Here is a 16,262-nt window from a genome sequence, read left to right on the forward strand (position 1 = left end):
CAAAATCTGTAGGGGAACTGACTTCCCAAGGCCAGCGTGGTTCTAGAAGGATTGGTTGTCCATCATGAGTGTGTGTGTGAGGAGTTTGGGGGGTAGTTAGGGCCAATCAGGCTATTCTATGAGATTACTAAACAGAGGTTGGGGATTAATAGGTAGAGTATCTGTCTAGCAAGCACTAAACGCTGGGTTAGGTCCCCAGCATGGTATATACGGTATGGTTGCATGCCTGTAATCTCAATGAGCTGGAGGTAGAGGCAGGAAAATTCAAGGCCATCCTCAATACATGTCGAGGGAGAGGACTCAAAGCCAACTGTGTGACATAAAAGCTTGTCCCCCAAAAGGGGGTTGGACTGCCAACATCTTTAATCCCATCCTTTGGGATGCAGAGACAGGCAGATGGCCATCCTGGTCCACGTAATGAGTTCTAGGCCAGCTAGGGCTGAATAGTGAGGCTCTGTCCATGGAAAAATAAAAAGATCAAAACACACAACAAAACACATAGACACCCTATTTGTGAGTCAGGGAGTATGTGTGTGTGCTCGCGCGCGCGTACAACCTGATGTGACAATTCACAGAAATGAGCTAGCTGTTGGTTCTCTCCTGCCGTGTGGGTTCCAGGGACAGAAATCAGGTCATCATGCTTAGCGGCTGATTGTTATTTTATGTGTGTGAATGTTTTGCCTGAATATATGTCCGTGTACCATGTTCATGCCTAGTGTCTGAAGAGGTTATAAGAGTATCGGGTCCTCTGGAGTTACAGATGGTTACCATGTGAATGCTGGAAACAACTGAGGTCCCTTGCAAGAGCTACAAGTATAATGGGGGCATGGTGGTGCACGCCTTTAATCCCTGCACTCAAAGGCAGAGGTAGCCTAGTCTACATAGTTTCAGGTCAACCAGAGCTGCATAGAGAGAAAGGCTTTATTTTGGGGCAGGACAGCTGGCTGGTGAGGCAGAGGCAGGTAGGTGGATCTTTAGAGTTTGAGGCAACTGTAGGTTACAGAACAAGTTCCAAGACAGCAGTGATACACAGAGAAACCCTCACTGGGAGTGTGTGTGTGTCTTGGGGTGCAGGGGGTACACAACAAGTACTCTTAACCAGCAAGGCAGCTTGCCATCCAGTAGGGTTTTTGTTTTTTTTAATTAAAAAAAAAAAAAAATCACCTGGTGGTGTTTTTTAATCCCAGCACTGAGGGAGAGGCAGGTGGAGTTTGCCGTCAGCCTGGTCTACAAAGTAAATTCCAGGATGGCTAAGGTTACACCAAGAAACTGTCTCAATAAAACAAAAAAACCAAACCAAAAAACCAAAATCAGTGTTTCTGTGCTTTTTTGGTGTGTGGGCTGCAGGAGACTGGTCTCTACTCTCCCTAGAAGAGTCCTAGTCAGTTCTAGTGGCAGGGCTCCTTATGGCTAAGCCATATGTGTTGCACAGCCAGTAAGATCCCAGGGTGGGTGCTCAGGAGAGGTGGCTCAGTGGTTTATGCTTACAGCTCTTCCAGAGAAATGTGGGTCTTAGCACTCATGCCACATAGTTGTTAGCTGCTGCCCTCTTCTAGCCACCTTGGGCACTGCACACAAGTAGCGGACACTCACATAAAATAACTGAAATGAATTTATAAAGAGCCCTGGATACCCCGGGTTCTGTGCTGTGTGCTGACCCTTAGCACAGCCTGATGTGCTGATCACAATCCCATGGAGTGGCAGGTGCCACAGCCTCAGCATCAAGAAGTAGCCAGGTAGTGGGATGGAGTGAGCAGGAAGCAGTGTTCCAGACAGGGGAAGAGCAGGCACCTGGACTAGGAGCACACCGTGCACCTGGGAAGCCTGTACCCCCTCCTTTGCTATGGTAACTTGAGATGAGAAGGCAGGTCACCTCTTGAGTCCATCTACCCATCTGTGGGCTGAGAATGAGGAGTGTACAAGGGAAAGCCAACACTACGTGTGCATAGACAGCCACTCCAGCTCCTTCTGACTTGGATGACCCGCTTAAGTTCAAGGGCAAACTACCACATGAGATGGATGCCCTTTCTGCCTAGGCCCTGTGGGCTGCCGGTGAGAGAGGGCACTGGTGTGGACTCTACTTGGGGCAGAGGGGACCTCAGTTTTGTCAGGAAGGGTGCAGGCAGCACGCCAGCTCCCAGAACTGTTTAATCTGGTCTGGGCACTCCTGCTCACATGCTCTGTGAGCTCTGGAGAGCACGTGACAGGCTTGGGAGCAGTTCATTAGCTCTGTTCCCAGGGCACCTGCACGTTCCTTTTGGTATTGCATCTCACCGGGACTATCTTCCTGTGTGCTGACCGTGGCAAGGCCCTCTGTCTGAGATGCTATCCCTGGCAGGCTCTACCTTTCCACTGGGTTCAGCTCAGTCTTTGTAGAGCTGGCTCTGCTGCTGGGTCCCCCTCTTCTCCATCCACAGGCAGCTATATGATACTGTCTATCACCCATCAGACCTGAGCCACTTCACCATGCCAGCAGCAGCAGCAGGTCTCCTTCCTGTCTTTGTTGCAGAACAGTGAGTTTGTATTTACTGTGTCTCTCCCAGCGGTGGCTCTGCCTGCCTGGTGGACAGCCATGACCATGTGTCTAGGCACAGAGATGTGGAGAGAATGTCACACATACTTCAGTCTGCCACCTGTCTCCAGCCTGCAGGCACATAAACCTACAGTAAAACTACCCACACTCCAGAAGACACCTAGCTTCTTTCCTGACCTCTGACTGCACCTAGCCCAGAATCCCCCAGTCTCCACTGGAAAGAAAAGACACCACTCTTCTGCACTTTGCACAAAATGTATTTCTGTGACATCCTGAAGTACAGACATTTCCCCAGACCCAGGTAGTAAAGCAGTGAGCAGAGAACTCTGCTCGGGGCCTGGCAGTGCCAGAAGGCATGGGATGAAAAGCACGGGCTGAGGCTGTCCAAGTGCTTCATGGGGGAAGCAACCTGCAAGAGAGTTTCCTCTGGAAAGGCCAGCCGCCTCTCCCTGAGTCCTGGGAACAGCTGGGCCCCTCTGACTGCAGGCAGACCAGCCCGGAAAACAAACAGGCACAGAGAGGAAAGAGAGCAGAAAGGCCGCACCAGAGGCTGCCTCCAGGGTCGGCTTGGCTCCCTAAGCCTGCTTGTGTGCACAGGTCTCCTCAGTAGCTGTACCACTGAAAAGCAATGATGAGATATAATGGCGGGGTGCACGAGACCCGGAGAGCTCCTGTTACTGTGCCTGTCACACAGCACAGCAGCTTCTCAGGGACAGCCTGACTGGGCTGCAGGGACAGAGGACTGTCCATGTGCTGGTCTGGACGTGGCTTCCTGCTGCCACTGTGGGGCTGGAGTGGGGACCTCCTGCATTGGAGGGAGCTGTAGTATCTTCTGGACAGCAGGTGGGCTCAGCTCTGCTGCTGGTGGGAGTACCTGGGCACGGGGGCGCTGCGGGCAGATGAGGGCTACAGAACAAGGAAAGACCCTGGTCTCGGGAGGTGCCAGCTGCCAGAGCTGAGGCATTTTGGGGCATGTTTGGCAGAAGGGGCAGTGGAATTGCCCCTGAGTTCTGACCATCTCTGGGCCGGAGCCTTCAAAAGCCTGGGGCCTGAGGGAGACTTGAGGCAGCCTCCATAGCAGCATGGCCACAGACAGGCCTGGGCAGAGAGCGGTGGGCCAATAGAGCCCTGTTTCTCCAGGGTCCTCTGGACAGGAGCCGACTGGTCTAAGGCCTGGGAACAGCCTGCTCTTTTGGCCCCAGATGGTTTACAGCCTGGAGCACCAAGGCTTCTGGGAAACCCAGCAGGGCTGGACTTAACCCAAACCTCAGCAGCCTCACTCACCTGGGAGCCTGGACAGGGCACTGAGGCAGGGGTCAGGGATGTTGAGCAGCCTGCTAAGGGCCAGCTCCTCCCACAACAGACAGAAGCCAGGCCAGGGTCTGAGCTCACTGGGAAGGGACCAGGCACTCACAGCATTAGAGGCAAGCCTGGCTGGGGCACGAGGGGACATGGCAGCAACGGAAGCTTCAAGGCAGACCAAGAGTGGCAAGGAGCTGCAAAGACTCGGGAGAAGTCATACACACAAAACGTCACACTTCCTAACCAAAAAAAAAAAAATAATATATATATATATATATATATAATATATATATCTCACTAACATTAAGGAACCGCGTCGGCTGTGCAAAAGTCCTCGCTGTCTCTTCACCCTGTGGGTGGGCGGCTCTGCAAGGGACCTGCCCACCAGACCTCCAGCGCTTCCTCCTGGCCAGTGGTCCAAGCTGTGTGGCCTCTATCTGGACGTGTCCATGTTCTCCTCTCTAAAGTTACTGCAGTGCTCAATCACCTTGCTGGATGAAACCGGGGAGAGCATTGGAGGATAGCTAAGGAGAGCTGCTCCTCCTGGTGCCCCACAGCCACTCAACAAGCTCTAAGAGTGACCCTAACACAGACTTGAATGGTGTGCCAGTGACTGGCAGCATACCTGGAAGTACCTGTGGCCATGAATGCTGCCATTGGCCTCAACTCAGGAAAGAAGTAAGTCCTACAAGGAACCAGATCTGACCTCCCAAACCCAGTGCTGCCCTCTGTAGCATTTGCCCTGTGCACCAGCTCATCCTCTCTGTGGAAGTCCACGGGTGTGTGTGTGTGTGTGTGTGTGTGTGTGTGTGTCCCAAACAGACTGGAGATTTGCACAGGCAACTGTGCTGGCTCCAGGCCTTAAATGTCCCATCTCAGCCTGCTCCCTGAGAAAACTGCCATCCACTGCAATTTGACCTTACACAGCTTGCCTGTTCAACAGGGAGACTCTGGGCTTTGGGGTTCAACACAGGCTCCATTTGCTGACAGGCTGCATCGAGGGCTTTGAGAAGGAAATTCCCAGGATAGTTCATTGCTTAATCCAGAGGACCTGCTGGCTCAGAGATATCCCAGGCCTCAGTGTACACAGAGGGTTCACTGACAAGCCTCACCAATGACTGAAAAGCCCTGGGATCCTGTTTAACAGCACCAGGACCACTGGTGAAGATTCTACAGGTGGCTGTTGAGTTCTAGCACTTTCCAGGGGCTCTCAAGGGAGGCTAAGTCTGAGGACCAGTCAGTTAAAACTAATAGTCCCTTCACCAAAAATAATGAACGGCAGAGCTGCTGATGTCTCCAGGACACAAACGCATATTCTGAGGATGGGGTGGGGGGTATTGTCTGAGCCTCAGGCTACACTGTGCTCAGATTTATGACAAAGGAATATTCTACCAAAGAGAATGGATCCAGGAGAGAGGAAAGCAGTCCAACTGACTCTGCCATGTAGAACGTGCATTCTTGTGCACATATGGAGGGACAATCAGAACTGAGGCTTAAACACTCAAAAACGAATCCCACATGGAAGGCCAGTGAGTACTCTGGCATGCCCTGACCTTCACTCTGATATCGTGTGTGTGTGTGTGTGTGTGTGTGTGTGTGTGTGTGCGCGCGCGCGCGTGTGTGTGTTCGACTGAACTCCGTCCCAGCCATCAGAGCAAAGGGCGTGACTCCCTGACAGCCTTCGCCCTCACACTCGCATTCCCGTCATCCAGCACTGTGTGCCAGTGGCTTTCAGCATACGCCTTACCACCCTGAGTCCGTTTCTATTGGAATTAACACTGCTCAAAAATAATGCAGAGTTCTCACTAGTGCTCGGTGACAAGGAAGGTTCTCAGTGGGAATCAGAGGAAGCCAACTGAGCACTTGAGAGCAGACCAACTCCCCTGACAGCTGAGACCCTGTCTGTCGTCCATGGGCAGACGACAGAGGCCCCTGCTGGACACCCATACACTGTTCGCTCCACACTCGACCCTGATAACTGGGGACTTCTGCCACTCCCACTGTGACCTATGCCCTCTACACTAAGGTACCTAGCCAGGAATGCAGTTTGTTTCTTACCGGGCCATCTCCTTGGTTTCCTGCCGGGCAGTACCCATCTTGATCAAGTCCCTCAGCAGGGGCATCCCACCTTCTTTAATCAGCAGGGGGCAGTACTTGTCAGCTACAAGGTAGGAACAGTAGTGAGGACGGTGGCCATCTACCAGCCTGTCCCCAGACGCCCATGCTGTTTCCAGAACTGCTCTACAGTTGCTGGGGAAAAACACCACACCGCCAGGAGAGAGCAGGGACAGGCCAAGGGTGCCAAGCCTCCCGGGCCCACAGCGGAGGGGAATGGGCAAGTCCTTGGGAAAGACACTTCCATTGTTCCCCAGAAATTTTGGTTACAATTTCCCCAGAGTTAGTCCTATGGAAAATATCTCAACCACAGGCCCAAAGCATGTTATCTCTCTAAGAGGTTTGTATTATGACATAGGATCCCAGGAAGTTCTGGAACCTGAGTCTCCAGGCAGAAGCTTGCATTTATGATGATGCTACTAAGACACCCCCAGGTGACTGTGGTGACCACCCAAGTGTCCCTCTGCTCTGTAAGTGGCAAAAAGACTGGGAAGTTTGCTCGCAGGTAGGGCAGGAGTATGGAGAAAGGCACTGGTATGGGCAGGGTCACCTCTGACGGTGCACGAGGCTAACCGGTACACTGGCATCCCACCAATGCCAACTTAGTTCTAAAGGGTACAGCCAACAGTAACTCTTTGAGTTCTCTCCCGTGTGCCAGCTCCCTATGGACATGCTGTGTTCAGCTGAGTGACTGTCTAAGCCAAGGGAAAGGAGGCACTCACGGTAGACAGATACAAGGTTGTACAGGGCCCAGGTGGCCCAGTGCTGGCTGACTGGAGAGATGCCCTGGGGAAGGAGGCGGAGGATCGGCTCAAAGGACCTGCAGGAGAGAGACCACTGTTACCTGGAGGTTGGGGAGGGTGAGGCTTTCTCCTTTGAACTCCTCCATGCACCATCCTAAGGGCAGCATAGGCAAGCCTGTAGGATGCCAGGGCCCTGCTGCTGGCTCCACCCAGGAGCTTGCTCTGGAGAAGACCAGTCAGAGGAGAGGGAAGAGGGCAGAAACCAACCCTAGGGTCTTGGCAACCAAGAGAGTGAACTAGTAAGGAAGGGAGCCTTGAGAGAAACCTACAGTGACTCTAGGCCAGGCTGCAGCTTCAGTCCCCAAACCAAAAATCTCATCAGCAAAGCTTCAGAAGGGCCCTGGGATTTAGTTTCCTGCCTTTCAGGGACCTGGGGCCTGAGCAAAGCCACACACCATGGCCCGTCCTTTCAACAGAGTGTTTAATGTAATGACCAGCTGTACCTAGTGTGGCAGGAAGGACTGACTTGGTGACTATAACCCACTCACAGTACACAGGGACTGAGGCCAGCCTGATGGGGGCAGGGTGACAGGTAACTTGTGTTTTGCTATGTATTTAGATCTGTATCAACACGCTTAAGAGGCAGGCCTTAGATATACACACACGTTAACAAGTGGGAGATGTGCCCCTCACACACTGGACCTTACAGTGAGAGAGCAAACGCCTTTGGAGAACAGGACCAGGGAGGAAAGCTCTGGCACACCATGCTGGGACAAGCAGCTTCTGATTCTCCATGCTGTGTACCTTCCCATCTCTGACCTGTAGTTGATATTCCTTCGGGAGTTGATATCCCAGCTCTGGATGGCTGCCCACATACGATCCTCCACCTCTGCCCGCTGGGGTTCACAGACACCCCAGGCCTCAGGCCCATCAAACATGATGTGGGACAGGACACCACAGGCGTTGTAAGACACCTCAATGCCGTCAGCCTTGCTCTCCAGCAGATTGCTACCAGGAAGGAGGAAAATCCATCATGTACTCATGGCTGGCGCCCCAGCCCTGCTGCCAGAGGCACTACTCTACCATCCCCCTGCTTCAGTCTCTGGCACTGACACTACTCTACCATGCCCCTGCTTCAGCCTCTGGAGTTGACAGGCCTGTACCATCAGGCTCAGCTGTAAATCATGTAGCTCTTTTTTGTCTGTTTTTGAGTCTGGATCTCACACAGTTCAGGCTTGGAGCCTGCTGACAGTCTAGATTCCTGCTTCATTTCCCAAATGCTAGGATTACACTCATGTCACAACATCCAGCCACTTGATAGTCAGAGTCCTTCAAAGAAAAGGATGTGACATGACTGTTATCTGTGGCAGGTTGAAGGACTAAAACACATGGGGCTCGAGAAACAGTTCAATGGACAGCACACACTGCTCTCTCAGACTAGACCTAGGTCCCATGGCAGCCTGCAATGCGTGTGCCCTTCAGCTCCAGGAAGACCCAAAGCCTTGGCCTTTATGGGCAACTGCATTCATGGGCACATAGCCATCCCTCACATAAACAGACTTAAAAACAAGATCAAAGGAAACAAAAAGCACATTATACACAGAAGGCAGTATCAGTAACAGAAACCTAGAGAGAGCACACACAGTGTGTTCACAGTCTATACACAACTGCTCTGAGCCCAGGAAGTACCAACCTGAAGACGCTGATGAACTGGGAGGTCATCAGCTGAGGCCGCAGCTCCTTCACCTCTGCCACGTTCCCCAAGAGCCCTAGCATGTTCCGGTGTAGCTCCTGCTTCTCCGGGAACTCCTGGGGAACGAGAGCCAGCAAGGCCTTCATGTCTGAGACTGTCACCCTGTGTGGATGGCCCTTCTAGACAAAGGAGAGGTACAGTAGGCCAACCCCAACTTTCCAGTACTCCCAGGACAGGCTGGGAGTTGACTTGGGGAGAGAGCTGACTTTGGGAATGATTATGGCTCCATTTGCCACAGCTCAGAAGAGTCCTTTTTGGGGAGCCCCTAAGAAGCTACAGAAAAAAACAGACTCCTACATTCTGGGCAAACCTGTATCTTGTTTAGCAGGGAATGGTGTGTGGGCAGGCAGAAGAGAACAGGTTGGGGTCAGAAGGACGGCACGGCTGAGAGGAGGTTCCTGACACTTGTAGCTGCAGATATGGTGTGTGTGTGTGTGTGTGTGTGTGTGCGTGCGTGCGTGTGCGTGTGCGTCCCTGTGTGGCTATGGATATTGTGTGAGATGGGTGGCAGCCCGGGCACTGCCTACCTTCAGGCAGTCGAGAAAGAGCTTCATGCCATTGAAGTTGAGGAACATCTCACAGTTGTCGGGCGTCTCGTCTGTGATGTTCCACAGGGCGCTCCAGGAGAACTCCATGACCTGGTCACACTGTGGGGGATCACAGCTCAGCTATGTCCTCCTGAGGACACATGGCCAGTTCTGGTCCAGAAGGCTCTGGGGTGAGGGCAGAGTTGTGAGGCTCTGCTTACCGTCTTGTCCAGCAGCTTCTTCTGTATCAGCTTCAGCATGGTCTGTGGGTAGAGGAGAAAGGCTGCCTGTGGCCAGGACGCCATCAGCTCAGGAGCTCAGCAGAGAGGGAATCACTGCCTGTCCCAATCTGGCAGCCCCAGCTCTACAGGTTTTTTGGAAGTGATGTGAAGGTGGTCAAGGACACACATGGACACCTGTCACAGTGCTTTCCTGATAGGGGCTGCACTTTCCCAGGGATAAGGGAGGGTGGCAATGGATGCACCTAACCCCCAAATCTTCCTTTCCTTCCATATTTATCCTGTCTCATGTGCCAGGCTAAGAATTTACTCATACCAAGCCAGAAAGGCAGAGTGATGAAGGGCAAGCCCTGGGTCTTTTGTCATAGGGCTTACTGCATGGAGCTGAGTGGAAGTAGTTAAAAGACAGAGAAGACCACACAGTCATAAGCAACAGTCACATTAAGAAATTCTTCTGCAGTGGGCATGGTAGTTCCCACCTTTATTATGAGCACTCAGGGGAGGCACACGTGAGTTATTTGTCTGACTTAGAGACCAGCCTGCGGTACATAGCAAGTTCTGGGCCAGCCAGGGCTACGTAGAAAGACCTTGTCACAAACAAGCAAGCAAGTAAGTCTGGGGGAGTGTAGAGATGGCTCTGTGGCTAGGAGTGTGTCGTACTCTCGCAGAGGACCCAAGGTCAGTTCCCAGCACCCATGTGAGAAGGTTCATGGCCACCTGTAACTCCAGCTCCAGGTGGATCAAACAACTCTGGCCTCCAGTAACACTCCCCAACACACACGACACACACACACACACACACACACACACACACACACACACACACACACACACGACAGACACACACACACTTAAAACGAAGGAAGTAAGAAAGTGTTCCAAGTGTTAGTGTGAAGCTCAGTGCTAGCTGGGCGACCTGCCTAGAATATGCCTAGGATCTGCCTTCAATCCTTAGCAATTCCCTCTTCCACCTTACCCCCAAAGAAAGAACAACAGAGGTGGACTTCCTTGGGTCTACCCTAAAGCCATCTTCTACCCCTTGTACCCCCCCCGCCCCCCACCCAGGTCCTCTTGAAGCCTCACTCACAGAGAACAGGAGGACAAGGGCAGTTGAGCTCACATACCACGACGAAGCCCATCTTGCCCACAGCCTCCTTGTGGTCGTTGTCCACCTGGCAGACCAGGGCATTGCACAAGTGCACGGCGATCCGCTGGATGGACTCGTCCTGCCGGGCGGGGCTGAGGATGCCCAGCAGCAGCTCATTCACGCGGCGGTACTGGAACTCCAGCTCCTCGGGGATGCTGAAGTTGCAGAGGGTCAGACAGCAGTTCCGCTGCACCTGGGCCAGGTTGGGAGGCAAGCAGAGCACGTTCAGGGACAGATTTGGGACAGGGCTCCAGATGAGAGGTCACCCACAGCTGGGGAGGCTCTCTGGAAGAGGAAGGCACCTGGCTTTTTGGCCTGTTTGGTTTGGAGTTTTCTGAGATGGAGATGAGGGTCTCACATTGTCCAGGCTGGTCTCAAGTTCACCATGTAGCCAGGGCTAGCGTCCAACTCCTAACCTTGCTGCCTCAATATAACACCTTGCTCAAGTAAGGCTTGCTGTCTTGGTTTTTTTTTTTTTTTTTTTTTTTTTTTTTTGAGACAGGGTTTCTCTGTGTAGCCCTGGCTGTCCTGGAACTCACTCTGTAGACCAGGCTGGCCTCGAACTCAGAAATCCGCCTGCCTCTGCCTCCCGAGTGCTGGGATTAAAGGCGTGCGCCACCACCGCCCGGCATGTTTTTTGGTTTTTCAAGACAGGGTTTCTCTGTGTAGCCCTGGCTGTCCTGGAACTCACTCTGTAGACCAGGCCTAAGAAAGGTTTTTAAAACGTGAAACTTTTTTTTTTTTTTTTTTTTGGTTTTTCCAGACAGGGTTTCTCTGTATAGCCCTGGCTGTCCTGGAACTCACTCTGTAGATCAGGCTGGCCTCGAACTCAGAAATCTGCCTGCCTCTGCCTCCCAAGTGCTGGGATTAAAGGCGTGCACCACCACTGCCCAGCAATGTGAAACTTTTGTAGAGTATATAATTTAAAAATCCATGTAGCCACTACCTATGCTAAGAAACACTGCCAACCCATAAGTTCCCTCCTGATCATCAGACCCTGTCCTGCCTTCTGAGGGAGCCATGGTCATCGCTCAGCACTGTGTTACATGCAGCTGAATGCTCTTGGCAGTCTACTATTCTCTCATGACACTCTGCCCATCGACTCTCCCACTAATGGACTTGTGGCCACTGTTCATAATGTCTCACACATGTACCCCGGTGTCTGTCACACAGCTGCACCAAGGTACACATGGCTGGGGGGATTTCTGGATCTGCTTCCTTGAGAGGGTCTTATGTACTCCAGTCTGGCTTCAAACACAGCTCAAGATGACACTGAACCTCTGATCCTCTTGCCTCCACCAAGCTTGGCTTGCTTGAGGGCTCTCTGACACACCAGAAGAGGTCATCAGACCCCATTACAGATGGTTGTGAGTCACTATGTGGTTGCTGGGAAATGAATTCAGGACCTCTGGAAAAGCAGACAGCGCTTGAAGGCTCTCTGGATCAGAAGGTATAAGTGGACACATACTCATGTTGCTAGACAGCACCAGGACGTTATCCAGATGGCTGTGCAGCCTGTACTGCCACCAGCAGTGTGCAGGCATCTGGCCACGCCCCCTCAGTTGTTCTTTCCCAACCTGTATATTGATGATGATGATGCACAACACTGATCATCATGTGCTCTCCTTTTCTTCCCCAGTAAACATGTTTTGTGTTTTTAAATTTGTGTATGAGTGCTTTGCCTGTATGCATATATATGTATATGTACCATGTTCTATATTCACACACATACTCACATATATGCACCATGCATTGTGATTGGGGAGGTCGAGGTCAGAAAGTGCTGGACCCCTTGGACCTGGAGTTATAGCCAATTGTGAGTGTGAGCCACCACCGAATGAGCATTGGCAACTAAACCCATGCTCTCTTCAGCGGTAACAGCAAACATTTTTTTTTTTTTTCCGAGACAGGGTTTCTCTGTGTAGCCCTGGCTGTCCTGGAACTTACTCTGTAGCCCAGGCTGGCCTCAAACTCAGAAATCCGCCTGCCTCTGCCTCCCAAGTGCTGGGATCAAAGGCGTGCGCCACCACTGCCCGGCAGCATTTGTTTGTTTTGTTTTTGATTTCAAGACAGGGTTTCTCTGTGTAGCCCTGGCTGTCCTAGAACTTGTTCTGTAAACCAGGCTGGTCTTGAACTCACAGAGATACACCTGCCATGTGCTCGTAACAAGTGCTTTTGACCATTAAGCCATGTACCCAGCCCTACGTTCTTTATTAAATATTTTCATTCACCATGCCTTATCAACCACACTGTTTAGAGGGTATGGCCCCTTAGGCAACATCTTGGTTTTCCCTTTATCATACAACACACATGCACACACATTTTTACAATGCTGGGAACTGAGCCCCAGACATCATGCTTTGCACATGCTAGGCAAGTACTCTGTCACTGAGGTATACTCCTGGCTCCAAATATTGTAATTTGAGAAAGCCTATTTTAATTATTTTTTTCTTGTTTGAAACAGGGTTTCTCTGTGAAGCCCTGGCCGTCTTGGAACTCACTATGTAGATCAGGCTAGCCTGGAACTCCAGAAATCTGCCTGCCTCTGCCTCCTGAGTTCTGGGACTAAAGGAATGCTCCACCACCACCAACTCCTTTGCTTTCTTGATGTTTATTTTATGTACGTAGGTGTTTTGCTAGCATGTCTGTATACCGCATGCATGCAGTGCCCACGGAGGCCAGAAGAGGGTGCTGCATCCCTGGGACTGGAGTTACAGATGGTAGTGAGATATGTAATTTAAACCTGGGTCCTAGGCAACAGTTGCCAGTGCTTTTAACTGCTGATCCATCTCTCCTTGCCCCATTTTCTTGCTTTTCTTCTTGAGACAGGGTTTGACTCTGAAGCCCAGACCTCAATCCTGCCTCAGTTTCCTCAGGCTGGGGTCACAGGCAAAGCCAGCCTGCCTGCTTCCCATTCTTTTTCTCTTTTGGGTGAACCACATCTTCAAAGCAGGACTCCAGCACACTGATGCGCACCACGCCTGCCTTGAGTCCCAGCACTGGTGAGCGCGGGAAGGAACGGTGTGGTGATGTGGTTCCCATTGTTAATCAGTCCTTGAAGCAGAGCCAGACAGAGCTCTGAGAGTTCAAGGCTAGCCTGGTTCATGTAAGGACTTTCAGGAGCGAGCTACAGAGTGAGGCCCTGTCTCAAAACAAATCAAAACAAAACAGAACGAAACAAACGGCATCCACATTACACAACATGCAGAGTGCTGGAAATGACCCGGTTTCTAAATTCTCATGCACAGACCACATTTCAGAACAAGGGATGTCTGTGGAAGGCTCTGTGTGTAGTAGGGTTTTACATGGTTTTCATGTCTTCGTAACTGTTCTATGGTAAATGGTTTTATTATTTTATAATTAAAAACAGGTACTAGGGGCTGGAGAGATGGCTCAGTGGTTAAGAGCACTGACTGCTCTTCCCAGAAGTCTTGAGTTCAATTCCCAGCAACCACATGGTGGCTTATAACCATCTGTAATGGGATCCAATGCCTTCTTCTGATGTGTCTGAAGAGAACAACAGTGTACTCATATAAATAAAATATAAATACATCTTTTAAAAAACAAAAAAACAAACAGGTACTAGAACCGACCCCCCCCCCCAACAGTGATAGGGAGAGAAGGGCAGAGAAGATGGCGAGTCTGGAGCACAGAGGGCAGAGGTGGGGCAGCCATGGGCAGGGGACTGTAGTTGAAGGCAGCTTCTGGGGGCCCTCTGTGCCAGGGGCAGGTTTCTGTGACAGCAACTGTGGGAGAACTGGCAAGGGCCACCTAAGCCTGGGGGACCTGTGTGTCTGGGACTCTGGGAAGTGTCAGGAAGGGGTACTGGGCCAAAGCATGCAGGCCACAGTAGGCAGGGGGCTCACCGTCACCTCCTGGTAGGACTCCATGCCATTCAGCACCACCTGGATGACCTGCCGGCGCAGCTTGACGCTCTGCTCTGAGCGGTACTCAGAGTTGGTCAGGTAGAAGAGGGCGGCACTGCCGGTCACTTGAATGTTCTTGTCATACTTGTGACACTTGAGGGCTGTGATGACCAGCTGTGTGAACACAGGGTGGGGGCTAGGGCTGGGGTGCAGCCAGAGGCAGGTGAGGACAGCCTGGCCTCTATGAGTCACTCTGGCTTCTCTGGGGAAAGGCTGACCTTAGACCTGCTCTCCTGTGAGATGTGAGGAGCAGGAACTAGGGCAGGGCCTGAACAGGCTGGCAGGGAGGCCAGGCACTGCAAAGGGTAGAGGTTTGCAAGGCAAGGCTGCCTGTTCCCCTGGGATCAGAGTTGGGTGCAGAAGGGCAGAGGAGGGCAGCGATATCTGGGAGCCTGAAGGCCTTGGGTTCTGCTGACCTTCAGAGCCCGCAGAAGCTGGTTGCAGCGTTCAATGCGTGCAATGTCAAACAGCAGGTTGATGGCCCTGGAAGTGATCTCTGGCCGGTGCTCTGTGTAGGCCTCGATGGCGTTCAGCACCTGTTCTTCATTTTTGTCACCACTTACCTAGTGATGAAACATGTCAGGACAACCCAAGAGAGGCCAGGCAATGGGACCCCAGACTCAGTGCTGTGCAGTACCTGGCCACTTCCTCCTCCCCACTCTGCCTCTTACTTTGTATGCTGGAATGTGTGTGAGACGACACAAGGAGGTCTCAAAGAGCCCAAGGAACTGCAGTGGCCTCTTCAGAGCCCGGAAAGGCATGATGCTGCTCTTGGACGGTTCGGTGCTAGGGAAAGAGCACACCAGAGTTGGCCACCTGATCAGACTTGACCTGGGCTCCCCCATGGACTAGCTACTCCACCCACGGAGAAACAAGGCCTTCTAATGTCATCCTGTCCCTGCCCAACGCACTGTGCAGTTAAGCCTGGCCTTCAACCCCTGGTCCTCCTACCCTCTCAAGTGCTGGGATACAGGCGCATGCTTCCATGCCTGCTGAGTGCTGTGCTGTGGATCAAAGTCAGAGCTCTGTGCCACCTGAACTACATTCCAGCTCCCACTTCTTGATGGAAGGGTGGGAGGGACAGGTTAGGAGCTGCCACCACTGCCACCTTTGAAAGGCATCACCTGCCATTCTAACAAGGACACATTTTGCTAACAAGCTAAGCTCCTCTTCCATACAAAGTAAATGCAGCTGGAGGCCGTCACAGTGGCTGGGCTGACATGAGATCTCAGCACCAGTTCACAGAGGCTCGACTCAGCCATGGAACCACCTAGGGACAACAGTACCCAGGTCTGCTGGTCCCCACCATTCCATGGTGCCTGGTGCTGTTTCTTAGGCATTCAACCTATGGCTCCCAGGTCTGGTGCAGAATGATCCAGATTGATCCCATGCTGCAATGTGATCTCTTCAACAAACTCAGAAGGCTTCAGGGAGTCCTGAGTGTGCACTTCCAGTGCCCAGAATGCCTTTCCTTCCCCCCCCCAGCAGTGCCTTACTCCCCCCACCCCGCCCCCTGCAGCCCCTGCCCCCCCGCCCCCTGCAGCAGGGCCTATCTTACTCTCCCCCCCACCCCCCGCTCCCCGCAGCAGGGCCTATCTTACTCCCCCCACCCCTGCCGTCTTCCTTCCTGTTAGTTTATTGAATGTGTGTATACATGTGCCTGTGCACGCTTGAGTGCTTTAGATGTGTGTGTATATGGCCCACATACTTGAGTGCTCACACTCATGTAGAAGTCAGCAGTTTGTACGAGTGAGCTCCGGGGACAGAAAGCAGGGTGTCGGATTTGGTGTCAAGCACCTGAATATGCCACGGCATCTCACTGGCCCTTGACTTTTCTTTTTAAATGATTATTTAACTTTGTGGAGTTTGGGTGTTTTGCCTGGATATACACTGTACTCTCTGTATGTGCCGGGTGCCTGCAGAGGCCAGAAGAGGATGTCAGGTCTCCTGGAACTAGACTTACAGACAGGTTGTGAG

General features: G+C 52.1%; 1 protein-coding gene across 14 annotated transcripts in view; it reads right to left on the bottom strand.

Moving 5' to 3' along the window:
- Positions 1-2,769: 2,769 nt before the first annotated feature.
- Zer1 (zyg-11 related cell cycle regulator) overlaps positions 2,770-16,262 on the bottom strand; it is a 28,451-nt gene continuing 14,958 nt past the window's right edge. For 9 of the 14 annotated variants that reach the window (XM_076928410.1, XM_076928409.1, XM_076928404.1 and 6 more), the window contains 11 exons: positions 14,957-15,071; positions 14,702-14,848; positions 14,226-14,399; positions 10,337-10,552; positions 9,195-9,236; positions 8,974-9,093; positions 8,387-8,502; positions 7,498-7,701; positions 6,673-6,770; positions 5,894-5,996; positions 4,343-4,889 (listed from right to left, as the gene is read on the bottom strand). In XM_076928410.1, the coding sequence (XP_076784525.1) occupies positions 4,772-4,889; positions 5,894-5,996; positions 6,673-6,770; positions 7,498-7,701; positions 8,387-8,502; positions 8,974-9,093; positions 9,195-9,236; positions 10,337-10,552; positions 14,226-14,399; positions 14,702-14,848; positions 14,957-15,071 (1,453 nt within the window). In that variant the 3' untranslated portion in view covers positions 4,343-4,771. The other 5 variants (XM_034494145.2, XM_034494155.2, XM_076928414.1 and 2 more) reach the window with 5 other exon arrangements.

Source organism: Arvicanthis niloticus, chromosome 2 (assembly GCF_011762505.2).
Source record: "Arvicanthis niloticus isolate mArvNil1 chromosome 2, mArvNil1.pat.X, whole genome shotgun sequence".
Lineage (NCBI taxonomy): Eukaryota > Metazoa > Chordata > Mammalia > Rodentia > Muridae > Arvicanthis > Arvicanthis niloticus.